This window comes from Gopherus flavomarginatus, chromosome 10, assembly GCF_025201925.1.
Source record: "Gopherus flavomarginatus isolate rGopFla2 chromosome 10, rGopFla2.mat.asm, whole genome shotgun sequence".
In the NCBI taxonomy this organism is placed as follows: domain Eukaryota; kingdom Metazoa; phylum Chordata; order Testudines; family Testudinidae; genus Gopherus; species Gopherus flavomarginatus.
Genome location: NC_066626.1, coordinates 1,613,935 through 1,641,084, shown reverse-complemented (window position 1 = coordinate 1,641,084; position 27,150 = coordinate 1,613,935). Strand labels below are relative to the sequence as shown.

The following is a 27,150-nucleotide window of genomic DNA, read 5'->3' as shown; positions in this document are numbered from 1 at the left end:
TACCGGCCGCTGCCTCGGTGCCGAGATCGGGACCGGGACCTGCCACCGACGCGGTGTCGGGAGGTCGACCGGGACCGGGACCTGCCACCAGCTCGGTGCCGGGAGGTCGACCGGTGCACTGATCGACGGCGGGACTGGCTCCTAGAGTCCCGGTGCCGGTATCGGCGGCTGGAACCAGACCGTGAACGTCTGGAGGCCGATCGGTGCCGCGAGTACGACCGGTACTGCCGCGGGGAGCGGTGCCGGGACTGCGAGCGGCGGCGGGATCTTGAGCGACCATGGGGTCAGGACCTCGACCGCGAGCGTGAGTCCCGAGACGGCGCTGTCATCATGGGCTTGCCCCTGGACGCTACCCGCACCGGAGGTACCGGGGGTGGAGGCTGAGTTGACTCAGTCAGGGCAATGAGGTCCCGTGCCGAGGCGAAGGTCTCTGGTGTCGATGGGACCAATAGCTCAACCCCAGATCTTATGGGGGAGCTCGGTGGGACCGGACTCGACGGACCCACCGGGCCCGGAGTCGACGGTGCCGGTAGTGCCGCGGCAGATGTCGGTGCCGGGCGCTCCACTCGAGTCTGCCTGGATGGAGTTGCAGACTTCGAGGGTCTTGCTTCTGCACCCGGTGCCGGGGAAGGTCGGTGCAGGGGAGTCTTTCCGGTGCCGGCGCGATCCGGTGCCGGTGTCGAGATGACGGCCTGCGAAGCTGCCGGGTCGAGTGCCGCTTCCATGAGGAGAGTCCTAAGTCTCTGGTCTCTCTCTTTCTTTGTTCTAGGCTTAAAAGCCTTGCAAATGCAGCACTTGTCCGACGTGTGCGATTCCCCCAGGCACTTTAGACACGCGTCGTGAGGGTCGCTGGTCGGCATCGGCTTCTTACAGGCCGCACATTGCTTGAAGCCCGGCGAACCAGGCATGAGCCCGGTGCCGGGTGCCGGGAAGGGCTACAGCCCAAACCGGCTAACGAATATCTACAATATTAATTACACTATTAACTATATAACTAACTACACTTAACTACTAACTATCAACGTAGAACAAGGAGAGCTAGGGACGTGGAGGACAGCTATGCCGCGCTCCACAGTTCCAACGACCGACACAGTGGTAAGAAGGAACTGAGGAGCGGGTGGGCCGGCAGGGGTATATATCGGGTGCCATGGTGGCGCCACTCTAGGGGGCGACCTGCCGGCCCACTGGAGTTGCTAGGGTAAAAAGTTTCCGACGAACGTGCACGCGCGGCGCACACACCTAACTGGAATGGATGTGAGCAATCACTCGAAGAAGAACCATTTTTTCAGCTTTTCTGGTAACTAGTCCCTAGACACAGATCATAAGAATGTAATTTTCAATGCATATGCGTGGCTCTTTCCACAGCATCTGTAGAAGCATTTCACAGTGATATTCGTGACATGGGCTTTTATTTGAGACTCATATGGCAATCTTTTAGTGAACTAGAATGTACATATCAGACCACTCGGCACCCACTTTCTGTGCCCGTCCCCAGTTAACAGTAAGAGATTCCTGTATCATCAATTGACTTCAGCTCTGGTAGCCCATTAATGTACATTTCCCACCAACCTCACAACATTATTAGTTTCTATTGTTATTGTGTTTCTTTATTCCGAGCCAACAAGGTGCTCAAATTACAGACTTCCTGGTTTTATAATGTCTCTGACTTTTCCTAGGAAACCAGGATCTAAATTCTGTTCATGGATGGGCAGCAGGTATAAAATAAACATAAGGAAGTACTACTTCACACAACACACAGTCAACCTGTGGAACTCATTGCCAAGGAATGTTGTGAAGGTCAAAAGTATAACTGGGTTAAAAAAAGAATTAGATAAGTTCATGGAGGACAGGTCCGTCAGTGGCTATTAGGCAAGATGGTGAGGGATGCAACACCATGCTCTGGGTGTCCCTAGGCCTCTGACCACCAGAAGCTGAGACTGGACAACGAGGATTGGATCACTTCACGATTGCCCTGTTCTGTTCATTTCTTCTGAAGAAGCTGGCATTGACCACTGTTGGAAGACAGTGTACTGGACTAGATGGACCATTGGACTGACCCAGTAAGGCTGATCTTATGTAGTGGCCACAGTGAGTCAGGTTTTCAAGCATGGGTGCCTAAGTTTTGTCCACAAAACTTGAATTTGTTCCCATGGATGGCTACCTAGCCATGTGATTGCTGGCGCTGCAAACACAAGTGTATATTCTGCTCGTGCTGTTGGCCCATGTGCAGGACAGATTTAGGTACCTCTATGTGATGCGGTGGTATGCTATGCCCCAGCCTTTTCCATGAACACAGACTGCTCGGAGTCCCTCCAAAGTGTTCTCGGGATGCCGGCTCCTGAGATCCTGGTGGTCAGGGATCTGCTGACTGTTTGACCCCACAGGATGATCTTCAGTCACCTTTACTCTTGACTTTTTTGTTTTCTCTCTCCTCCCTCTTGTCTCTCAGGGGACTTCTCCATCCTCACCTTCTCTGTGGCTTGTACTTTCGTGTCTAGGTTCCTCCAGCTCCTTTACATATATTTCCTCTTTACCTGGCCCTGCAGGTTTTAGTTCCACCCTTCTAGGCCTCCACACATGCCTTGGTGCCCCGGTTACAAAGGGATCCCAGTCCAGAAGGCAGTGGGGCAATCCATCCACTGCCCCTACATGCTTCTGTCTAAACTTCCCCTTGATCTACAGAGTCACCTCTGCCACTGGGCAGAACGTATTGTCCCCATGGACATATTCAGTTTTGATCCTACCTCTGGGAAGTATCCAGTGGGGTTTCACTAACTCCTGCCTGATCAGCAAGCAGGATGAAGCTGTGTCCATTATTCCCTTTGGTGGCTCCTCCCTACCCATACCGGTACGGTAGCTACTTTCTTTTTTCTTCCCTGCCTGGGAGTCTTGTCCCTGCCACAAAGCTGTGCAAATTCACAGTCCATTTTAGGACAGTCTCTTTTTAGCTGTCCTTCACGTCCATGTCGGAAGCACACTGCAGGCCAAGCTCCCACTACAGTTCCGTGAGGCTCCTCCCTCTTCTTCTTGCTGCCCTTCCCATCTGGAGGCACTCTGCTCCTTCTCAGATCTAGTCCCTTAAACCACTGGCTCACTCTGGGAATGTCCGTCTCTGCAAATGCCTCTGTAACTTTAACTGGCTGGCGCCACGTAACCCATACTCAAGTATGCTCAGGGAGACTCTGAAGAAACTTCCAGAATCTCCCCCCCAGTTTGAGTATCTGGCCTTACCAGTGAGTGGCCCAATCTTTCAATTTCTATCCAAATGCCCAGAAAGATAATCCCTCAATCCATCTTTCAACTCTCCATTTCTGGCAGTACTTTTCTATGGACACGCCCCACCTAGTCCAGCATGGCTGCTTTAATCATGTCATAATCTCTTGCTCGCTAATCACTAAGAGCCATATATGTGCTTCCCCAGTTAAATAGGGTGTCAGTCAAAGGGCCCACATTGTTCTGTCCCTATGAGTTCTCGCTGCTGCTCCTTTAAGAGTAACCAAAACCACATCAGGGTTGTTTGCATGTCTCATTTTACAGAGTCTGATCTCCTGTGCCTGGTTTCCATTTCCTGTCACAGGACTTGCCAGACTTTGGAGGAGTTGTTGCCAGATCTGGGCTTGCTCCTATATCACTTCTTGAAGGCTCTTTTGCTGTTAAACCTACCAGGCAAGCAAAGTCTTTTGCTGTTAAACCTACCAGGCAAGCAAAGGCTGTTCTTCTGCATGGTGGGATTGTTGGAAGGTCTGTAGGGTGTTCTCAACCAGGCCAGTTTTAGGGGGTCTGCCAAGCAGGGCTGGCATTAGACTAGTTGGGGCTCAGGGCAGAAAGCTGAAGCTCTGAGCCCAGCCAGGCTGGAGCCCTGAGGCCCAGGACCTGCACTAAAGTCCCGAGCCCCTGCACCCTGTGCAGTTAAAATCCAAAGCCAGGAGCCCCAAACTCTGATGCCTGGCAGGGCCGAGGCCTGGAACTGGGCCATGGAGTATTTATAGCATGTTGGGGGTGGGGGGAGGCTCATAAACAGAAAGGTTGAGAACCCCTGTTCTACACTTCTCCTTGCTGCTTCGCCATCCATTTCAATGTGTTCCCTCCATCACCCGGACTGCCAAACCTCTACCCTGGCTTCTCCAGCAGGCTCTCCATTTGCATAGATAACAGGGAAATCCCTGATGAGCCCCCTGCTGTGACAGAGAGGGCTGTTGCACCCTTACATCTTCTACAAACCTTGAGACTTTCTTGTTTGTAAGCATCAACGTATAGTCTATTTACTCCCCCTACCAGTACATAGCACCTTTATCTTGTGTCTCAACTTTCTAAACTCTTCTCCAAAATGGGGAGGAAGGTATTTCCACTCAGAGACCTCATTTTGTCAGGCTCTCTCAGCTTTTTCTCTTTTTGTTTCTCTTAGGGTGACCAGACAGCAAGTGTGAACAATCAGGACAGGGGGTTGGGAGTAATAGGCACCTGTATAAGATAAAGATATTGGAACATCTGGTCACCCAAGTTTCTTTCTCTATCTGTTCCCCTCAAAGGGCTCCTGCCCATGTCCTTTTACACAGTTTCCCTGCTAATGGAATGATTGGTTCCATGACTCACTAGCCCCAGTCAGACCTCGTAATCAGGTACACCTCTGACCAATTAGGCCTTCTGTGAGGAACTGAATTAGTACTAATGGTCACCAGAATGCTGACTCAAGTGCAAACCCTCAGCACTCTGTCACATCATATCTGGAGATATCACCCCAAAATGTCCATTAGTGATCACCACACTCTGTGCCCCCAGTTTTTGGGTCCTGATCATGTATTTTTTCCATATCATTGTAGTCTTAGTGCCCATGCTCCATGCAGAAAGGGAAAAATGACTGCAAAATTTTGTCCCTAGCAAAACTAGTTATATGAGATGTATGAGACTGAAACTTACCTCTCGGCATCAAGTCCTTCCAGGAACGCTGCTGTCCAGGATATTGCCAATGGATGAACTGTCGATGAACAGCAGATCTGACAAATAACCGGAGTTTCCTGACTCTGTTCAGGCTGCACCTTCCTACCAATTGCTGCAGTTCTGTGCCTCTCTTTCCCCAGGTTTTCTGTCCAGGCATTAGAATCTGTGCTTTTCAAAGTTGGAAATGCGAGACTGATGAGAGAACTCAGGGAGCAGAGAACGTGGATTCTGCTTGAAAACCCCCAGACTCACCATGAGGGAGTGTGTCTGCTGGTGAGGTAAGAGATCTAGGAGGCATCATTTTATCCTTGGGAATCAGTAGCAAATAAAGTGGCTGAGAGGGAACCTCCAGTTTATAGCTTTGTGGGGGGTGCTCTGGGTGGAAACACACAGCTCCCACTCATAGATATCAGACAGTCTGCTCAGAGCAGCTGAGTTTTTGAAATGTGCAATCGACCCCATAAGCAGTTTCTTTTGCCTTCCAGTGTTCTGCTAAGATCTGAACTAGTAACACTTGAGATCATCCAGAACCTCCTCCCCTGGGTGAATTCCCCGACAGAAAACTACCGAGTCACGGGCACAGCTTTCCTTGCCCAGGTAAGACAGCGGGCTCTGAAGAGCAGTTTCACCATTAGACCATTGTCTGTTTGCCTTTCTTTCGGGAGTTGTACAGTTCAGTTCATAGGAGTAATTGTCATTTAGATAGTAGAATGGGTCCCCCTTTATATGGAAACCTGACAAGGAACTTCATTCTACCTTTCGGAGTCGTTCTCTCTCTGATATTTGTATTGCTGTCATTGCCTATACTAGCTACACAACCACAGGGGCTGGCTGAGAGAGATACAGACAGGGTTTGGATTCCTGGAACTCTTCTGCCAAGTCCTAGTGCTGATACTAACCAACAGCTCCTGATTTTGGTTTAGCTCAGCAGATCTTCGGAATGAACCTAGTGTCTTAATACTATAAAACAAGCAACATACAAATACATTCACATCTATCATAGGTTCTCATTACTGTAGTATCTGAGTACCTCAAAACTCATTAATGTATGTATGCATCCCCACAACACTCCTGGGAGGTAGGGAAGCACTCTTATTCCTATTTTACAGACAGGGAGCTGATACACAGAAGGGCTAAGTGATTTGCCTAAGATCACCCAGGAAGTCTTTGAGGGAACAGGAAATGGAAGCTGGGTCTCCTAAATCCTAGGCTAGTGTGATAACTGCTGGACCATCCTCTCTTTCCACCTCTTTCCTCTAAGATCTGCATCATATTTCCCACTTATGCTAAGCAACTATCTTAGGGACTCATCTGGTTCTAAGAAAAACAATTGATCTATCCCTGGGATGGGCTGTACCTGGGCTTTGAGGCTTCTTATAAGATGCCCCATGGTCCTACTACACCCTGCCCCAGGAAAAGAGCCACAAATCTGGGTCTGTCTAGAGAGGCCTCGTGAAAGCAGCCAATCAGAGCCCATCAGACTCAGCTAAAAGGAGCTGCAGGGCCTTAGCGGGTCAGTTCCTGGCAGGAACTGGAGGGGCAGGAAAGGATGCTGCTCTCTGGCCACAGAAATTCATGGGATAGCCAGAGTTTGATTCTGGCAGCATTTGCTTAAGTTGGGCTTGCAGGAAGAGAGTCTTTGCAGTTAAGAACTTTAACCTTGAGGTGAGGGTGAAGCTAAAAGTGGCCGGTAGGAAGAAGCATCAGAGAACTGAAATCAAGCAGTGCCTAACTACTGTTTACAGGGTCCATGGTTTGGATCTCAGAGTTATGGGCAGGCCCAGGTTCCCTTATCACTTACAGTGCCATAAGCCTCAGGAAGGGGACAATGCTCATGGAGATCTTGAACAAAGGGTAGAATTTCAAGGACCCAGAGTTGGGGCTGGAGACCCTAGTGAGGGCAGTGAGACTGTTCTTGAAGGGGTTCATTTGGCCTTTGGGACTCAGAGAGAGGCCTGAGCCACAGAAGACTCACTGAGGTGGGCTGGCAGGGTGCACCAGAGGTGAGAAAAGGACTGTGGTACGAGACCCAGCCACTCAAGAGGTGAGTGGATCCCTATTATAGTGCCCAAAAGGAAAACTGCATGGTTTGAAGACATTTCTCATTTGTGTGGAATGATAAAGTTACAGTGTGTTATGTGGCAAGTGTCAGAGGGGAAGCCATATTAGTCTGTATCCACAAGACTGTGGCTGTAGGAGGACTCCTTGTTGTTTTTAGTGTATTCCATGTCGGCTCAAATTCTATTCCCAATCTTTATGATCATATTGGGGCTAATGGACATGTTGATTTTATTTCAGCTAATGAGTGATCCCATGCTCAGGGAGAAGAAGTTCCTTAAGAGTGTCTTACACATCTTGGAAGAAAGGTCACAGGATAGGAACAGCATTGTCCGTCAGATGGCTGTAAGAGGCCTGGGAAATATAGTCGATGGGGCGCCTGAGAAGGTATGAGAGATTACTGAATAGGATGCAACATAACTAGAGAAACCAAGGGAAATAATTGTTCAGAGTTTACAGAGATTGCACACAATGCACTAGGGCAAATTCTGTTCTCTCTCATACCCTAATAACCTTTTTGAAGTCAATACAGATCAAGCTGGCTCCTTTGGTAAGCTGGGCATAACTAAACAATGTGCACTTTAATATGACCATATGTAAATGTATACATCTAGGAAGAAAAAATGCAGGCCATACTTACAGGGTGGGAGTCTCTATCCCAGGAAGCAATGATGCTGAAAAAACACTTGAGTCATGGCAGAGAATCAGTTGAACATAAGCTCCCAATGCCAAGCTGTGGCCAAAAGGGCTGAAATGATCCTTGGAGGCATAAACAGAGGAATCTTGAATCAGAGTAAAGAAGTTATTTTCCCTCTGAATATGGCACTCATGTGAGCACTGCTGGAATACAGTGTCCAGATCATGTGTCCACAATTCAAGAATTATGCTGATCAGTTAGAGAGGATTCAGAGAAGAGTCACAAGAATTATCAAAGGATTGGAAAATAGATCTTTAGTGATAGATTCAAGGAGCCCAATCTATTTAGCTTTGCAAAGAGAAGGTTAAGGAGTGACTTGAGGGCCATCTGTAACTACTCACATGGGGAACAAATTTTGGTAATGGGTTCTTCCCATTAGCAAACAAAGGTATAACAAGATTCAATGAGGAAAAACGAAGCTAGACTCATTCAGACTGGGAATAAGGCATCCATTTTTAATGGTAATTTTAATTAACCATTGGAACAATTTGCCAACGGTTGTGGTGGATTCTCTGTCACTAGCCATTTTAAAATGAAGATTGGATGTTTTTCTATAAGATACACTCTAGTTCCAATAGAGACTATTTTGGGGAAGTTCTGTGTTATGCAGGAGGTCAGACTGGATAATCACCCTGGTCCCTTTTGGCCTTGGAATCTAAGTAACTAGAAATCTAGTAATAGGATTACACAGGTGTATTATGGCACCGAGTTTGGCTGGTGGTAGCTAGCACCTGGTCTGAAATATAGCTATAGGTCTCTGGGGTGAGAGGGGGTTGATGAAATTCCCACAACTTCATAACTACTAAAGAAAACTTCTTAGAATTGTGATCAGTGATAATTGTTCTTTAATATCATCTGTTTGTACAGGTGAAAAAGCACAAGAAGTTTCTTCTGGACATACTGATCGGGGCCTTACATGACATTTTCAGTTCTGAAGTCATTGGCGAGAGCATGAAAGCACTGGCCAAAGTCCTCAAGGAGCTGAAAGAGAAGGACATCGGTTCTTCCTTCAGAGTCCTCACCCAACAGATCCGGACCTGCTTTGACGATGTATGTGAACAGAACACTCCAACATCAGTTCAATTAATCTTGATTAGACTCCAGGGCCAGCTCTAGCGAAAACGCCGCTCCAAGGATGGTAGCATGCCGCGGGGGGCGCTCTGCCGCTTGCCATTCCCATGGCTCCGGTGGACCTCCAGCAGCCGTGCCTGCGGACGGTCAGCTGGTCTCACGGCTCTGGTGGAGCTGCCACAGGCATGCCTGCGGGAGGTCCAGCGGAGTCACCTGTCGCCCTCCCAGCAACTGGGAGAGCACCCCCCGCGGCATGCCGCCCCAAGCACGTGCTTGGCGTGCTGGGGCCTGGAGCTGGCCCTGTTAGACTCCATTTATGATGTGTGATGTGGACTCCCTGGGCATTGCTCATGTCAGAGTGAAGAGATTTTAGGCCCTAGGGAAGAGAGGTGTTTTATGGAGGAGGAGAACATTAGGAGGATGGGGATGACATCCCTGATCCCACAGTCTCACCCTTCTGTTCTTCTTTATTGCCACTGATAACCTCAAAGAAAGTCTGAATACTAGATTAGGTAGCTAGATAACCATGGAAAAGGGGGTTACAGAGTGCAATAGAGAGTGTTGGGCCTGCTCTATACCATTTTTATATGAGAGGGTTGGAATGATAATTCTGTTTAGCAGAGAATTTTGAGATTTCAAATTTTGGTTTTGTTCCTATTTGTGGGAACCCCTCTCCCCAATCTTCAAAACTGCTTGTGAAACAGAATTACCATTCTCAGCCTAGCTCTATTGTAAGCCTTGGCCCAGAGCAGTCTGCTCTCAGACTATCCCGGTGCTGGGAATTGAGAGCTAGAGGTGCAAATTTGAGAGCCAGGGCTCCCAGGGTCATAGAATCATAGAACACTAGGGTTGGAAGGGACCTTAGGAGGTCACCTAGTTCAACCCCATGCCCAAAACAGGACCAATTCCCAGCTTTTTACCCCAGTTCCCCAAATGGCCCCCTCAGGGACTGAACTCACAACCCTGGGTTTAGCAGGACAATGCTCAAACCACTGAGCTATCCCTCCCTCTGAAGCTGGGGGCCTGGAAGTCTACAATCCCAGTCAGCCTGCCAGATCGGCTGCCAAGGAGATGGATGAGTGCACTGGCAAGACACCAGGCAGGTTTCTAAGGACCCCTGCCTGGCTTCCAGAGGAATTTCATCAAAATTGAATTGGCTCTAAAATATTTTCATGAATCAGCAAATTCGAACAAAAAATTGGTTAATTAAAGTTTTTCCGACTAGCTGTAGTTGGAATCATTCTACTTTAGCATAGAAGAGATGGCTGTGTGAGGTGCGTGATGGGATTATCCCTTACTTATCAAGTTGGGGGATTTTCTTGGCTGTAGGAGGATGATGCCCTTCGCTCAATGGCCTTTGTCCTATTTGGCATCCTGGCTCAGTTGACAAAGAAAAAATGGAAGGCCTATTTCTCCGAGCAGGTTCGAAAGAGCTGGGTCACACTTCTGCTGCACCTGCAAGACCCAAACCCCCAGGTTTCAATGGTAAGACTGACAGTGACTTGTTTACTAAGCCAAAGAAATCTTCCTCTCAATGCCAGGGGAGCACTGCTATTCCTGCCTGCCGTGGAGGCCCAAATTCTCCCCTCAGTTCATTGCCCTCCTGCTGAGTCAGTTCCAGCGAGGTTGATCCATGGCTGCTTCATCAGAATCCAAGATAGGTCATGGGTCTGAACCCTACAGGTCTCTGTTCCTGTCTGTCTCTGCACCCCAGGTCCCTACCTCCCCAGAATAGAGGAGAGACCACAGCTGTGCCTGGTGAAGCAGCTTTCATCGGTATAACTGTTTCCAAAAGACATTGATGCTACCTCCAGGTTTCAGTGGAAGCTCTCCCCTCTATTAGTCATTCCTGCATGTTTCTGCCAATTACATCCAGATGAATCCCTTTTTGTCCTGGAACAGATGCGCAGTCATGCAGATGAGTTCCCTTTGAATGAACACAGCACTCGGTAGGGAACAATTCAATGGCATGACACTCTTTTTCAGAAATGCAGAGCTACGTTTCACCTCTGTTTCCCGTTTTTGGGACTGAAGAGATTCCAGCATGCGATTAATAAGCACCTTGGTGGCACAGACGAGCTGAAGCCTACAGAGCTCCAGGAGGACATTTGCAGACACCTTGTGAGTGAGCTGTTGAACTGTGTGAGATTATTGACTGGAGTGGCTTGTGGTGGTGTAGAGGGGTGTGTTGGGGGGGATGTGTGATGGACAATGTAAATAACTGCAAGGGTGGGATATATGAGGGAGGGTGATGGGAAATGTAAATCTGCCCCAGATTCCCATTTTTCCCACTTCTACTCAGCCACCTGTTCTTTCCCTTACTTACCTGTGGTTCGTAAAAGCCTGTGCTGGCAGTCAAAGGGCACTTCTAGCCAGAGAGAGCTCATGTGTCCCTGATTTCCTTTAGGCCAAAGAGAATGCAGAACTGCTGGAGAACTTATACAAAACCACCCTCACGTACTTCTACAGCAGCTGGGAAGGGATCCGGGCAGCTGCCGCCAAGTTAGCTGGTGAGAGATGATGCCCAGTGTCCCTTGTGATATTCCTATTGAGGGAGACAGAAAAAATCCCACTGTGTAGCACTGAGCTGCCATTGTGCTCTCTGTGCCTCAACTTCCCACCCATAGATGGAGATGTTAATGTCCCTACCGCTCCAGGGTGGTGGTGGGAGGAATCATTAGTTGCTATGAAGTGCTTCGGGATTGTTGCAGGGAAAGCACGGTGCAATCATTTCGCAGTAGCGGCTGGGACACCATCATGTAGGGCATGGTTACACTTTGAGCTGGGGGTATAATTCCCTGCTTGATGAGACACACCCGCACTAGCCCTGCGTGCTAAAAATAGAGAGTAGCTGTGATGGCAGGAGCAGCAGGAGCTTCAACCACCCCATGTATGATCCCATCCAAACCCCAAAGTCTAGTCTCAAGGTGGCTGCTCCTCCCACTGCTTGTGCTGCCTTAGCTACGTACTAATTGTAGCATGCCAGCACTGCCAGAGCTAGTGTGGGCCCGTCCCATTGAACTGGGAGCGATACCCCTAGCTCAAAGTGCAGACCTACCCAGTGCTGTTCAGTGCCCCTCACTGCGACTTCATCACTGGGAAGCATGCAGCCCACCTCCCCATAGCGCCTGCTGTTTCATCTTCCTGGCCACAGCACCTTGTCAAGGAACCATTAGGTTCCTCCTCTTTGGCCCTGTGCCTTCTTCTCCCTAGCACACCCATGTGAGACAGGCAGGCATTGTGGCTCATCTAAGGCTCACCTGTCAGTCACCTTGTGAGATCTCTGCTTAGAACTCACTCATTCCTGGTCCCAGTCCTTTGGTCAGACCACTAGACCAAGACACTTTCTTAGTATGTCTTCAATAACTGACTGCAGTGGCAAGAGGAGCACAGATTGTTTCAAGCAAATGGGGTTTCTGTAAACAGTCTTTTTTTAAAAATGTCTCTCTCATTCTCTTCAGTGTGGACTCTAACCTGCTCCAGAATCCTCTTGCCCACAGCTCATCCTTAGGCCCACAGTAAGAGATCCCAAAGGCCTGTCTAGGGGCTGCCAATATCACTTTGCACTCAACAAGGGAAGGTTTTATTATTGTTGCTGTTATTTATTTTACATTTTGTATTTAGGCTTCATCCGGGAACACACAGACATGCAGCGTATGAAATGGCTGGACCTGGAATATCTGCTGATGTGTAAGTAATAAATACAGCTGAAGTCCTGTTCATTAGTGAGTTGTTATAAAGGAATTTAGCTGACAAGTAGCAGTACCCGATACCACTGGTGCAGAGTGCATCAGTCACACATCAAAGGACAGATTCACTCTTGCCCAGTAGAAAGTCAGCTTTAATTTCCCCTGAAGGAGGAAGCTGCAGAAGGTGTGAAATGAGCCAGTGCATCTCCTGGGTGTCCTGGCAATGCCCCCTCCCCAGCCAGTGCTATCCACACTTGGGCTTTATTGGCTCTCTGTGGACTCCCCAAGTGCGAAGAAGATGTAGCCACTTTCTGCTACCCCCAATATCCCACCAGCAATTTTTCTTCCCGTACGTGCCCTGTATCATGCACAAACCAGCTTGGCCCTGGCCTCTGTTAAATTCCAGGTTTAGTTGAGCTCAGGCAGTGGCTCCTGAATAGAGCTGGAAAAGTGGAAGCTATTGAAACAATGGATCTTCTTCCATTTGCTGCAGAGTGGATGGCTTTCTGGTAGAGTCAGGGTCTCCCCACAGTTGGGAGCATGGAAGGGACACAATGGGGGAACCTAAAGCTTTGTTTGTATTGGAGAGCTGCTGTAGCGTGGTATTCAGAGGTAATAAGTCTCCAGCTATCTCAGAAACAGGGACTATATGAAAAGTGAGGCCTATTCATCTCTCATGTATTTTCCACCCCAGTAGAAGGACTGAGCCCAGTTTCACATTTTTCCATGTGATCATTTTGCTCAGGTACATCAAGGTTCTGTGATCACACTTAGCTGTGATTTGACAGTCTGTTCACTAATGTGATGTCCTCTGTAATTTCAGCTCTCCGGGTCCTAGAGAAAGACCCAAGTTCCACTGTCCAGCTGGTGGCAACTGAGATCATAAGTGACATCTGTTCTGGTCGAGTGCTTGAGGAATGAAGCGGAACAGAGACAAACAGAACAAGGCACTCCAGTAGTATAAGGGCCCTACCATTAATCAAATGTTAAACCCACCCCTTGACTCAATAAGCCCTACCCACCAGTCATCGGAAGCCCCAACCCATGGGGTATTACTTCTGGGGCCAAGGCGGACACATGACGGAAGCAAGATGTGTCATGTGACCCCTCTAAGAACTCCTCCCACTGTCCTCTACCAATCAGGATGGGTTTCACCCTGATAGGAATGCCCCGAGAGAAGATTTGACCAATCAGGGGGAGTTCCGGGGCAGGTGACCTGTCCAGAAGTGATTTGTGTGACCCCTCTAAGAACTCCTCCCACTGCCGTCTACTGATCAGGAGTGGTTTCAGCCACTGGGGATCACTCCAAGAGGAGATTTGACCAACTGAGGGGAATTCTGGGGTGGGGTGACCCGTCCGGAAGTGCTTCATGTGACCCCTCTAAGAACTCCTCCCACCACCCTTTACCAATTGCGATGGGTTTCAGCGGCAGAGGATTGCCCCAAGAGGAGAGTTGACCAAAATAGGGTAGGTTCTCGGAAGGGGTGAACCGTCTAGAAGAGGGTCGTGTGACCCCTCTAAGAACTCCTTCCAATGCCCTCTGCCAGTCGGGGTGCAGCACCATCACCCCATAAGTCCCAGCGCTGGGCAGAGGAGGCCATCTCTTACCACGAAGACGTGTTGTATGAATTGTGGAAAGGCTGAGAGGAGACATGGACTCCTTTACCACCCCCCCTGAGAACTTCGGACTTTGTTTTAGCCCTGAGGACCTTTGGGCTTGTATGGATAAAGCGCTATAGCAGTGACAGTTCCGAGGAGGGCCCTTTGACTCGACCATTGATAGATACCTCGGAACCCGACCCAGAACTCTCGTGACAGGGCCGGCTCCAGACACCAGCCCACCAAGCACATGCTTGGGGCAGCACCTTCGGACGGGGCGACACTTGGGGTTTGGCTTTGGTTTTTTTTGGTTCGGCCAGGTGGCGCTGGGGGGAGGCGGGGCTTGGGAGGCGTGGCACCATGCTGGGTGGCAAGGACTTGGGTGACGCGGCGCTCGGCTGAGGAGGGCTTCAGTGGCACAACGCTCGGGGGGGCGGGGACTTGGACGGCAAAACATGACGCTGGGGGAGGCGGGGAATTGGGCGACGCGACGTTCGGGGGCAGGGACTTGGGCGAGGCGAGGCGACATTCGGGGACAGGGACTTGGGCGAGGCGACACTTGGGAGGTGGGGACTTGGGGGACGCGACACTTGGGGGGCTCGGACTTGGGCGACACGACGCTCGGCGAGTGGGGACTTGGGCGACGCGACGCTCCGGTGGGCGGAGACTTGGGCGACGCGACACTTGGGGGGGGACTTGGGCGACACGATGCTCAGGGGGCTTGGACTTGGGCAATGCGATGTTCGGGGGGCGGGGTCTTGGACGACACCGCGCTCGGCAGGGTGGGGACTTGGACGACGCGATGCTCGGGTGGGGCGGCGCTCTTTGTTTTCGCTTGGGGCGGCAAAAATGTTAGAGCCGACCCTGCCTCGTGAAGAACCCTGATGAGTGTGATGGCCTCTCATTGTCCACCGCCCCAAAGCTGGAAGACGATCATGGCTTGGGGGAGTCACCAGCGGACAAGGTGAATGGGAAAGACGTCACTCAGGTAAATGAATGATTAAGAAGCGATGGTTAATCATGGGTGTATAATGAGGTTAAGAATCGACCTGGCATTGCATAAATCTAAGAACAAGCAGTGGGGGGCTAACACTGTTTTTTGTCTGAAAATCTCTCAACAGCTCGACGATGCCTTTCAAGATGTCTTTGAGAACTTACACGTCGGTAGCCCTGTTGTGCATCAGCTGTTTTTGCTCCTGTCTGAGACGCAGATCTCGAGAGGAAAATCCAGAAAAGGACAAAATAGAAGAATGAATCAGCTCAGAGTCCCTCGTTGTAGGGGTCATGGTGTCCATTTTTACAGGCGGCTGTCAAAAGTTGTGTTAAACCAGGCAATTAATTAAACTTATTTAAATATGTCCATATGACCCCTCCATACTTGTGTTAGTAAAAGACGGTACCAGAAACAGTCCTGTCTCCACAGACGGCTCTGTTAAAGAAAATATATTATACACTCAGGGAAGTTGGGATCTTTGGCAGGGTGAATCCTCTTTTTCAAGTGGCCAAAAAGCATAGTAAAACTTTAAATAGAAGACAGGCAACGGCTTGGCTTTCACACCAGGAGGCTTACACTTTACACAAACCGGCTCAAATACGTTTTAAAAGAAACAAGACCATTGTTTCAGATGTGGACGCGCAATGGCAGGCAGATTTGGTAGATGTGCGCCTGTTCTCCAAACACAACAGAGGCTTTAAGTACATCTTAAAGGTGATAGACATTCTATCCAAATATGCCTGGGCCTTAGGCCTAAAAGACAAGACGAGTGGTGAGGTACCCAAGGCCTTTAAAGCTATTTTTAGCAAAGGTCGTGCCTCAACAATTACAAACCCATCGGTGGAAAGAATTTTTAAACAAACCTTTTTACCCTGAAGAATTACAGAAAGTAAACCCCAAACAAGACAGGATTTACAGGATCAAAAAAGTTCTAGCGGATAAAGGAAAAGGCAGAAAAAAGCAGCTACTGGTGAAATGGTTGGGGGGTAATAAGTTTAACAGCTGGGTGGAAGCTTTTCAACTCTGTGACATTTAGACATGAACAAAACAAACAAACAAAAAGATTCCTCCTGCAAAGACAAAGAGAAAAATGAGCGACAGCGGGTTCTACATTACTTCGCCCAGCAATGCCAGCTCTGCAGTTTTTCCTCAAAACATAGCTTGAATTTTACAATATGGCTAATTAAGTCCTAGAATCTCCGGAGTGCCTGGGAGGTGGGGTTAGTGGAAATACAATACCCGCACAGCCAGAACACTATCAACAAAGACACCTCTTTTGAAATCACCTTTGGAGATATGGCATGGAATTTTATCCTGCGATGAGGTTATTACTTGTCCATACCCAAATTATTGGATCATATGAACAGTACTGTGGCTCATCATCCCAAACCACCTGAGGTGGTCATGAACTACGACTCTGTGGGTAGAAAAGTTAGTCTTAAATCTACCAATTTTACTTATATGTTTTCTACCAGCGGGGAGCTAGCTAACATTCTAGGTTTGGGCCCCAAGCACAGCGTCCAAAAATTCCCCTTCTCAGCAGACATCACAGGGCTTTTAACTTTTTGTGTCTGTTCACAGATATTGTAGAACACCAGTTTGTGGGGGACTTTTCTGTTCCCCTGTTACGCTGTGTCCCTGTCCAAGGAAGGAACAAGGAGTTTGTCACATCACCTATGATAAACCTCATTACGTTCCTGTCAGAAAAAACCACATCGATACCATTACCATTGAAATAAAGACAGATCAGAACAGACACGTCTTATTTCACTTTGGCAAGGTGATCATCAAGGTGCACCAGTGTCCCCGGAGAGAGCAAGGTTTCTAAAAAGCAACACATTATGGCGATCCTAAAAAATTACAGTGACCCCACCATCTACAGGAACTATTACAAAGCCCAGACGGGATATGCCCTTCCTGGATGTACGGGCTGGCGTGGGTGAAATATTCTGTAACCAAGGCTCTGCAACCAGGCTTCAAGGCAGGACGCTGCATGAGAGAATACATGAATCTGGTACAGACAGCTGATAAACACATGAAAGATCGTTCTCTGTTAATCAACCGTGAGGAGTTTGCACAGGGTTACATCTTGTTTGCCTTTGACCTGTCTCCCGACCAGGAACGCGCTGATCACTGTTCCCTGATGAAAACTGGGAACCTGAGAGCAGAAATAGGTTTGGGGATGGCTTTAACCATCACCATCACTATGATCGTGTATGGGGTTTTTGACAACGTCGTAGAGACAAATCAGAGAAGAAATGTTCTGGTTGGCTATATGTGAACATGGGCACCGTGCAGCTCTCACGTGTCTCATCAACGACCTCTTACCCAAAAAAGAATCCCCTTATGATTGGCTCCCTGGCAGCAGTCTGTCTCAGCGACCCTTAAGTTTAGTGGTCAACACGCATCCATGTAACCAATCTGGTGAATCCTGGCTCAACTTGTATCTGGCGAAGTGTAACCTTGGAGAGTTTTTTGACTCATACGGGCACCTCCCCGAATAGCGTGTTGTTTCCTAAAAGCTTTATGACATTTTTAAACAAAAATGCCACGGACAATGTGTTTCACAATAGACAATTACAAGACCCTCACTCTGTTGCCTGCAGCGATCATTGCGTGTTTTTCTTACATCATTGTAGCAAGGGTTTATCTCTTGACCAGATTTTAAACTTGTATTCTAACGACATAGTGCAAAACGACCGGATGGTGATGAATTTTGTAAAAACTAAATTTAAATTCTTGGGCATATCTAGCCTTGCTCAAAACATGTTTCAACAAGCCCAGACATGTGTATCTTGCAATGATTTTTATAGCCATGTTATCCAATACTCTCAGGCATAACAGACATCATTTGTTTGGCATTATCCAACACATTTTTTATAAAGTAACTTTTCCCTCAGTTGCTAGGCCCCGCAAGAGTTGCAGAAAAGGGGTGTTTCCACCTCGGATCCATTTTAAAAGCCGTAGGACAGGGTTTTAAACTCTTCTCCTAGGACCCTCTTATTGGAAACGATTTTCTGTGTTTTCTTAAGGATTTTTGTCTCTATTTGCCATTGATTTTGTTCCTTATGATAGAGGGCTGCTGCACCTCTATCTTTTTGGAGGTGTTTTTTCACAGGCCTGTGCAATAGTCCAGGACTAGATCTTGCAAACTGTCCAAGTTGATCTTTTCACAGTTCGCTATGTTCAGGGTAATACCTTTGACTTTCATGCAGGCCTTTTCTCCCGACAGCTTATACCCATATGTTTTTGGGCCTGCCGACACAAACTCGGTGATGTGTTGATCTGGTGGGATCTTGCTCATGAGGTCCCCTAAATAATCCCACAGAAGGGGATTCCAGTCACCCTCTCTTTTCACAAATATCACCAAGTCTGTGTCATAGTATGGGCACCGCTCTTGCAACCTATCTAGCAAGTTGTATAGTTCTAAGCGGGCATAAGCAATGGTGAAACAGGCTAAGAAAACATTGGTATTTCCAGAGACAGAGTACCGGTCTTTTGCATCCTGCCAAGACACTCATGCTGTTTCATCGTCGATAAACTCGCAGGGTGAAACCTTGTAGTTGGGGCAAAACAGGTACTGATAGAGTTCGTCAGGGTCTCTCACGCCGCTGGTATTAGATAGGTTTGTGGAGCACAGAATATTATTATTATTACTATTATAAATCCCATGAAACTGTCCTGTAAACTTAAAAATAAAATATTCATTAGGGTATTTTTCTATTTAAAAAGTCATAGCTTTAAAACCAAATAATCCATTTCAGGCTGTACAACAAACAGGAGTTTTGAGTTTATTTCTACCACTTTAAAACAACAAACCTACAAACATTTTTTTTAAATACACCTCATTTTGCAAAATAAAAACCAAACTGCTTTTAAAATCAACTTTTAAAATCCAGTTTAAAACACATTTTGTACACAAAAAAACCCACCTTGTTAGTTTTAAACACACCATGACCATCAGTTTGCAGCCATATACTTTAAAAAAAAAATCCCACCTATGTTTTACAGAGAGAGAGAGTTTAAAACACAGTTTGCAACAAAATAGTTTTCAATAAACCCACATGCACTTAAAAGCCAATTGCAGAAAGTTACCTTCTACTACAGGATAAATTGCAGGCATATGCTTGTTCTGTTCCCCCCATGTGTGTTTGGGCCTTTGGATTAAAGAACAAGCAAAAAACAGTTAGTTAGTATTAGCCCCAAATCCCTACACAACCTGTGTGGTACCTGAAGTTATTAAGCAAAACTACAGTTAAAATGGTTTTTACCTTGGCCTGGTGATGAAATGCAATTTAGAGTTACTGGTTCCATGCTAAACAGATCACACTGCAATAAACACAGGCATCATTATTTACTAAGACAGCACAGCCAACGAGTGATATTATATAATATATATTCAGGGCCGGTGCAACCATTTAGGCAAACTAGGCGGTTGCCTAGGGTGCCAAGATTTGGGGGCGCCAAAAAGCGCCCCCCAATTTTTTTTAAATGGTTGACTGGCTGCTGCTGCCGGCGGCAGCCGGCAGCCCAGGGTGTCCCCCGGGTCAGCGCGCCGCCTGTCTGAGGTGGAAGGACAGGCTCAGAGTCAGTCTGCCTTGCCAGACAAGATGGGGGGCAGCAGTTGCTGCAGGGAGGCAGCACGGAGCAGCTCGGAGGAATCAGAGATGCTCTGCTCCGGGGGCTGTCCATGGAAGCAGCAAGTTGGGGCCAGGGGACATTTGGGGGAGGGGGCTGGCAAGTGGGGCCGGGGGGACACCCAGCCCCAAATATTGGTGGAGCTGGGTCCGGGCCCCACCTGGGAATATATAGCTCACCCCCTATGAGCTTGAGTACGTAAAGTACGGTCATAGTGTTTTACTAGAAACAAAACTTTTACTGAACAATCAAAAATGTTTTCATTTCATTTCATTACTACGCTGTGAATGATGCAGGGCCTGTGAATGCCAGTTTCAGAAAAAGGAAAGAACAAGTTTTGCATAATTTCATGAGTCTTATTTTATTAGGTGGATGCGTCAGTGTGGCCCCACCTTTTTCCCCTGCAAAATGAAACAGATTTTTCCCAGTAAACTACTACTTTCCAAACTTACTTATGAGCAGAGTGGGAGCAGGCGCATCCTGATGTGATGCTGCTTTCCCACTTCTATTATAAATACTTTTCTCCTCCTTCCCTTTTGCAGTTGCTCATTACTTTCAAATGAATTCCTTGCTAGAGGCAGTTGTTCATGCTTTGCCTTAACCAGAGGTAAAGGGTTTTTGGAAAGGAAGTGCAAATGTAATGCACTTAAAAACATGCTCAGTTCCATACATAACAGATACCAAGATAGCCCTTGCCCCAAACAGCTTACAGATTATGGCTCTGGTAATTTGTAATGAGCTTTGTGCAGGCACAGAGGTACACCTGTGCTAAGCTGGTTGCAGCATCACAGCCAAAGAAAACTCTTTCTCTGATTGTGTGTGGGTGCAGTAGTGTTTTGTACTTTTGTTTTTCATAGTCAGACTAAACTTGATCTGAATTTTGAAATGGTCACAGTTCAACACAACCCACTCCAGAAAACTTCAGAGGTAAAAAAGGGGCAGGAGCTGGTGCGGACTGTTATGGGAACAGAAGAAAAGAGGACTGGAGCTTTACAAAGCGCCACATCTCTCTCTCATGTAACAAACGGGGTCCTGCCTGGAGTCCATATTCTGGTTCATGCATCTTTATATATAACCTTCCCTCATCTTACTCAAAGGACTGAGAAAAACAGTCTCCAAATACATTAGAAGCAAGAGTAAGGGCAGGGACAGGGTAGGCCCATTAGTCAATGGGCGGGGGGGAGGCAGAAGTGCTAACTGACCTTTTTGGTTCCAATTTTCACCAAAAAGGTTAGTAGCGATTGGCAGGGCTGATGCTACCATTTAGGTGGACTAGGCAGTTGCCTAGGGCACCAGGATTTGGGGGCACCAAAAAGCGGCGCCTTCTATTTTTTTTTTAAGTGTTTGAGCTGCCGCTGCCCTGGGAGGGAGAGGGAGTCTGAGTTGCATTCCCCGGGGTCAGCGCGCCGCCGCCGGCAGCCCAGGGGTTCCCTGGGGTCAGCGCGCCGCCGCCGGCAGCCCAGGGGTTCCCTGGGGTCAGCGCGCCGCCGCCGGCAGCCAGCAGCCCAGGGGTTCCCCTGGGTCAGTGCACCACTGCCAACAGCCCGGGGGTTCCACCGTGCAGTCGCTGCTTCGCTTCTCCTGCCTCCCAGGCTTGCGGCGCCAATCAGCTGTTTGGCGCAGCAAGCCTGGGAGGAGAATTAGAGCAGGAGCGCGTGCTCGGAGAGGACGCGGAGCAGAGGTGAGCTAGGATGGGGAGATACTGCAGGGTTCCCCGGGCCTGGGAATGGGAAGCTGCTGAGGGGGCGGGGAGCTGCCACGAGGGGGTGGGAGCGCCTCAGGACAAATGGGAGCTGCTGCAGGGTTGGGGGGGCGCAAGGTGGAAGTTTCACCTGGGGTGCAAAACTTCCTTACACCGGCCCTGTATATATTTTCAGAGTTTAAAACAGGAAGCATACCTCCTCTTGCAGTCCAGCAGCCATTCAAGAGAGTTTCTGTTGAAAAAAAAAAAATCTCCAAAATACCTGAGGTTTTTATATCATCCTAATCCTTTGTTTCAAACAGACTTCAAAATAGTAGCTAGCAGGTTGATTTGATCTCTACAACTCTGAAATACTAGATACTTAAGGACTTTAGGCCCCTTCCTAACATTCCCTTTTGTGAGGTGGGGTGGAAGAATTAAGCTGTCTGCACAACTGAGCTGCTTTCAGTATATTTTTTTATTTTAGTTAACATATATTTTTCTGTAGGGCCTTCTTACAGTATTAAACAGTGAATCCTTAATGTAACTGTCCCCATTCCCAAGTGGGGACTTTTTGCAGATATCAGTACATCTCTTTGGGGCTTGTTTTTTAAAACATGTATCTTTCATGCATAAAGTTTGGGTGGCGGTTGAAATAAAATGGTTGTATCACAACCGTAATAAGCCCCCCAGAGCTTTTAAATGTTTGATTGTCTTTAGAGCAAATGCTCGTTCTAAAGTATGGTGAAGGTTTGTGAACCCTTGAGACATTTCAGTTTTGGCTTAGACCCTTGTGTGTGCGTGTGCGGGGGGGTGTTTGTTTGTTTTTTGTAAATATATTAATTTAAACTTTTAATGGCTTTGAATTGCTAGAAAGAGTGCCCATAGCATTCAGACAACTCCCAGATCATATTTAAACTGTCCAATAGAGTTCTGCCAACTCCTGGGTCCTTTAAACTGTCCAATAGTGCTCTATCAACTCCAGGGGTTATATTTAAACTGTCCAACAGCATCTGCGAATTCCGGAGGTTTCATTTCATTTCATATTAATCAGAACTCACCCACTCACCTCCCTTACTATGGGTGCACACCTGTCAAATTTATCCCTATGGCAACAAGGGTAAGTAATCACAATTACCTTCGCTATTCAGTGGGGATGTGGTTAAAACCATTCAGTTCAACAGAATGAGTCAACTCTATTGTACTCAAGCACATGTCTGAACCATCCCTGTTTGTTTTACTGTTGTAAGCAGAGTCAGGATGAGATCTACCCTGACATCTGGTGGTGAGTTGTGGAAAAGAACGTCAGGGGCTGATCATGAGCCCACAGTAGCCCTTTCTCTGTTATTGAGGCAGAAAGAATAAAGTGTTGTTATCCTGATTATGTGAATCAAGGACAGTGAAACTGTACTTGGCCTTTTATGATGGAGGGACTCGCCATCAACTAAGTAGCACTCGCTAGGCAAGGGACATGGGTTCCAAAACTCAGTAAATTGAGAGAGACTGGGGACAGGTATTTGTGCCTGGTGATGTACTGACCCATCCCCCAATTCCATTGTCTCTACTGCATAATGTTAGTGCTAATTTTGAGTCCAAGAGGAGTTTGGTTACAGACTGCAGAGCGGAAATCATTTTGGGCTAATGGTGAACAAGTACTGAGGTCCCCCTACAACTTAACACAGTAAGTGGTGATTTTAGCTTGTAGTAGGGGAGTCTCAGTGCCCCACTGGCTTGGGGCTTGAGCCAGTTTTGCATTGTATTATAGGAATGGAGTTCCTAGATACTGAATCCAGTCCTTGTTGTTGCCACCTCTGATGGACAGAATGGTTACACTGTAAACACATTTTTAGGATTTTCCCCCTCCCCCAACATACATTTCAGCTTTTTGCTGTAAATGGATGTCTTTTTTACACAAAAATTAGATTCTCACAAACCATTTTTTTTAATTTAAAAGACATACAGCTCCTTGAAAAGAAACCAAGAGGCTCCATTAAAACTTTTAGCTCACTTAAGGGCCAGATACCTTCTAACAGAAATGCAGATAGTCACAAAGCCCCTTTCAATAGATGTTTTTTTTAATTTACATATTTAAATTTACATATAAAGTTGAAGTCCAAATCACACGGTCTTGGTGCTGTTGGGCTGGGGCGTCTATGACACAGCCCTCACAATCTTCAAAAAGCTTTTCCCTAAGACAGTGATTAAGAACAGGACAAACAGTAACTCATACAACAGCCCACATAAATTTTTACGCTCACGATGTGGCACTGGCTCAGTGAGTTCTATGCCAAACCTTCTCCTAAACTCATAACCTTCATCCTCGAAGTCCTCTTCAACAATTTTTAGCAGCATTCAGCAAAAACAAGGCGGGCCTGGTTCATCTTTGCTACTTGATGCAATGTTGTCCAGGGCCTCTGGGTCCTCTAGAAAGGCATCATCGAGCTGTCTCAGACAAGAAACAAGTGTAAGTTCTCACTGCTTGTTTTTTAGATTTACACAACCCCAGGTTCCTAACCTCATTACACCTCATCATCAACTGTTGCTTCTTAATCATTCATCTACCTGAGTGACATCTTTTCTGTTCAGCTTGTCCGCCGGTAACTCCCCCAAGCAATGATCACCTTCCTCCTTCAGGGTGGTGGACAATGAGAGGCCATCATGCTCATCGGGGTGTCTCATGAATGTTTGGGCTTCAGGTTCAGGTTCTGGTATATCCATCAATGGCTGGGCCAAAGGAATCCTCTCGGCTGCTCCTTCATCCTCTTCGGAACTGTTGCTGCTGTAGCAATTCTCCACACAAGTCCAAAGGTCCATGGGGCTAAAACAAAATCTGAAGTTCTCAGGGGGATGGTAAAGGATTCCACGTTTCCTCTCAGCCTTTCCACAATTTCTGAAACACGTCTTCTTGGTAAGAGATGGCCTCCGCTGCCCAGCGCTGGGACTTATGGGGTGATGGTGCTGCACTTTGATTGGCAGAGGGCATTGGGAGGAGTTCTTAGAGGGGTCACACGACCCTCTTCTGGGTGGTCACACCATCCCAGAACCTGCCCTATTTTGGTCAAGTCTCCTTTCGGGGCAGTCCTCTGCAGCCGAAATCCATCGCGACTGGTAGAGGGTGGTGGGAGGAGTTCTTAGAGGGGTCATACGAACCACTTCTGGATGGTCAGCCCATCCCAGAATTCCCCCCAATTGGTCTAATCTCCTCTCAGGGTGGTTTCTAGTGGCTGAAGCCCCTCCTGATTGGTAGAGGGCAGTGGGAGAAGTTCTTAGAGGGGTCACACAAACCCCAGAACTCCCCTTGATTGGTTAAATCTTCTCTATCAGGGCAAAACCTATCCTGATTGGTATAGTGGAAGGAGTTCTTAGAGGGGTCACATGACACACCGTGCTTCTGGTCATGTGTCCGCCTTGACCCCGGAAGTAATGCCCCCATGGGGTGGGGCTTCTGATGACTGGTGGGCAGGGCTTATTGGGTCAAGGGGCGGAGTTAACTTTTGATTGACAGTAGGGCCTTTACACTCCTCGCTCCTGCTACCCAAAATTGCAACAAGACAGAGGCAACTATAATACTGGGCAGTATTCGCCGTTGTCCTACTGCTCAGATGCTGTAAGTGAGAGAAGGATCAGGCCCTGTAAAGTAGCTTGTGTTGATTTTTATTACTCAAAGCATTTTTATTACACAGCAGGACATCTAGTCATTCTGATGGACATGCTGCCTCTGGACAAGCTCGGTGATAAGCATGTACATAATACTGCTTGCTCAGGGGTCATTACTATAGTAACAGCCAAGTACTAGCCCAGATCCTCAAATACACCTGAGCTCTAGGCTCTGGGTTGTTCTAAGTTATGCTGTCTCGTAACATCCATTGCTGCACTGGAGATAGCTATAGCACAATGCACACTGTGTGTGCCATCTTCTGTTCCCAGCTCACACCCAATATACTTGGGTGGGAAGCTAGGAGTTGGTGACATACAGCCAGCTACACTGGCTATACACTCTGTATGCTGGTTCTCTGGGTCTTAGGGATTTGCACATGCTGGGGAATTCCTAGCTGCCTCTTAGGGCAGCTTTATGGCTAATTTGCCCTGATCCACTGCAACATAGGGCAGCAAAAGAGTGACTTTACAACTAACCTCACCCCTATTGATGCACCTACCCGTGGTTGTTAGGAGTCTGAGTTTAGGTATCCGGGGTTGGAAAACCCACTCACCTGGCATCAAGTTGTCTGATGCCTTTAAACATCAGTCCCTTTGTTTTTCAAATATCTATTTGAAACACCACAATGCTGATAGAGATTTAAATGCCCTAATCAGGACCTCTGCAGGTGGTTATAATGGGTATTTAGGCTTCTACCTGCAGATTTCAGTGCTTAACTTTAGCCGCCCAAGGCCTTTGTATTTGTCTTTCCCAAGCCTATAAGTTGCTGAGTGTTCTCAAACTCCCACTGGTGTTATTGGGAGATAAGGATGCTCTGCCCTTCAGAGAAGGCACTCAGCAGATATAACTTATCCTCCAAAGTTAGCTACTATGATCCTCCATCTCATAGCAAAAGGTCACTGAATGGTCAGGTTTCTAGTCTCCATCACCACCTCATTCTCCAATTTACTGTCCCTCTGGTTCAGGGCCTGTGAGGATTCACCAGGCAGCAGTTAGCAGAGGAGGGTGAAACTCAGAAGGAGTCTGGGATGTTGTTGCTTATAGTTCTCAATGGGGAGACAATGTTCATGTAACAGTTGACTATTGGAAGGAAATCAATAGAGACCCCTGTTGAAGTGACACATTCTGCTAATTCAAAAGTGACTCTATTAAGTAGTATGGGTTCCCCTAATCTTGTAGTGTTTCCTGTTTTGGTGATTGTTTTCTCTACCGTCTCCAGCAGCTTATCCCCGGTCCATGTTCTCATGTTGTTATTCCCTAGTATTCTCCACTCTGTTTATGTGTATTAAGGGGCACTGGACAAATCCTGATGACTCTTCACATTTCTTTTTCAGGTGCTGGCTGTGTATCACACAAACAAGGTCATATGTAAATAACCCAGCTCCAGATTTTGTATATACTGTGTACACATTTCCTATTAAACTGTTTGAAGTATCTGTTTCAATTCAGAGGCCTGATTTCGTTTTTCAGAGAAATTGGGGCTTCTTCAATGTCCACTGTAACCATGATGTGGGGGCTTCCTCCCTTGCCCTTTCTCCGTGGAGCTGGAAGACTTCAGCTCAACGCCTCTCTAGGATCTCTAATCACTCTTCCGGGATCCCCACAAAGTTAAAGCTAATCCCTGTAGCTAGTGATCGGGGGTTTGGTTCTTAGTCATATTCTCACCTTTGTTTTTCTGGGAATTCAGTGTTGCTGATGAATTCTGGATTGTAAGTGGAATGGACTGTGTTCTGGTGAGTTATCCTCCCTCCTGTCTAGCCTATTTCTGGGTCAGAAGGCTGTCTGTGAACTGTGTCTGTTTACTTACAGACTTAGGCTAGGTGCTTGTAATAGTGTGTGAGGGAAGGCATCTCTGCTTTTCTAAGCCAAGTCCCTGTTTGTGTCCTCCTGCAAGACTTTATCCGAGAGGAACCATTGGATTCCCTAGTTTCCCCCACTGCACTACAAGGGAACGACTGTCATTGAGTATCTCTGATAGGGAATGTCCTGCTGTGCTCACTGGTCTTGTGACATCTTCATGTCGGGGACCAGTTCATTTTGTTAATAATTCACATTGGACTAGAGCTGGGTGAAGGCTGATGGGGCAGTTCAGTGCGGAGCTCACCAGTTAAACTCCACAGTTCAGAG

At 47.5% G+C, this 27,150-nt stretch overlaps 2 protein-coding genes across 2 annotated transcripts in view; both read left to right on the top strand.

Annotated features, from left to right (window-relative positions):
- The first annotated feature begins 278 nt into the window (after positions 1-278).
- LOC127030053 (protein maestro-like) lies at positions 279-26,467 on the top strand. Its single transcript, XM_050915962.1, has 11 exons — positions 279-304; positions 5,079-5,216; positions 5,424-5,535; positions 7,237-7,383; positions 8,561-8,743; positions 10,094-10,249; positions 10,751-10,885; positions 11,172-11,274; positions 12,389-12,454; positions 13,277-14,341; positions 26,358-26,467. The coding sequence occupies exons 1-10, from the start codon at positions 279-281 to the stop codon at positions 13,372-13,374; spliced, it is 1,164 nt and encodes a 387-aa protein (XP_050771919.1). The 3' UTR covers positions 13,375-14,341; positions 26,358-26,467.
- Positions 17,040-27,150, top strand: part of LOC127030052 (adhesion G protein-coupled receptor E3-like) — a 45,616-nt gene continuing 35,505 nt past the window's right edge. Inside the window, 1 exon segment of the mRNA XM_050915961.1 lies at positions 17,040-17,282. Coding sequence (XP_050771918.1) covers positions 17,040-17,282 — 243 coding nt within the window.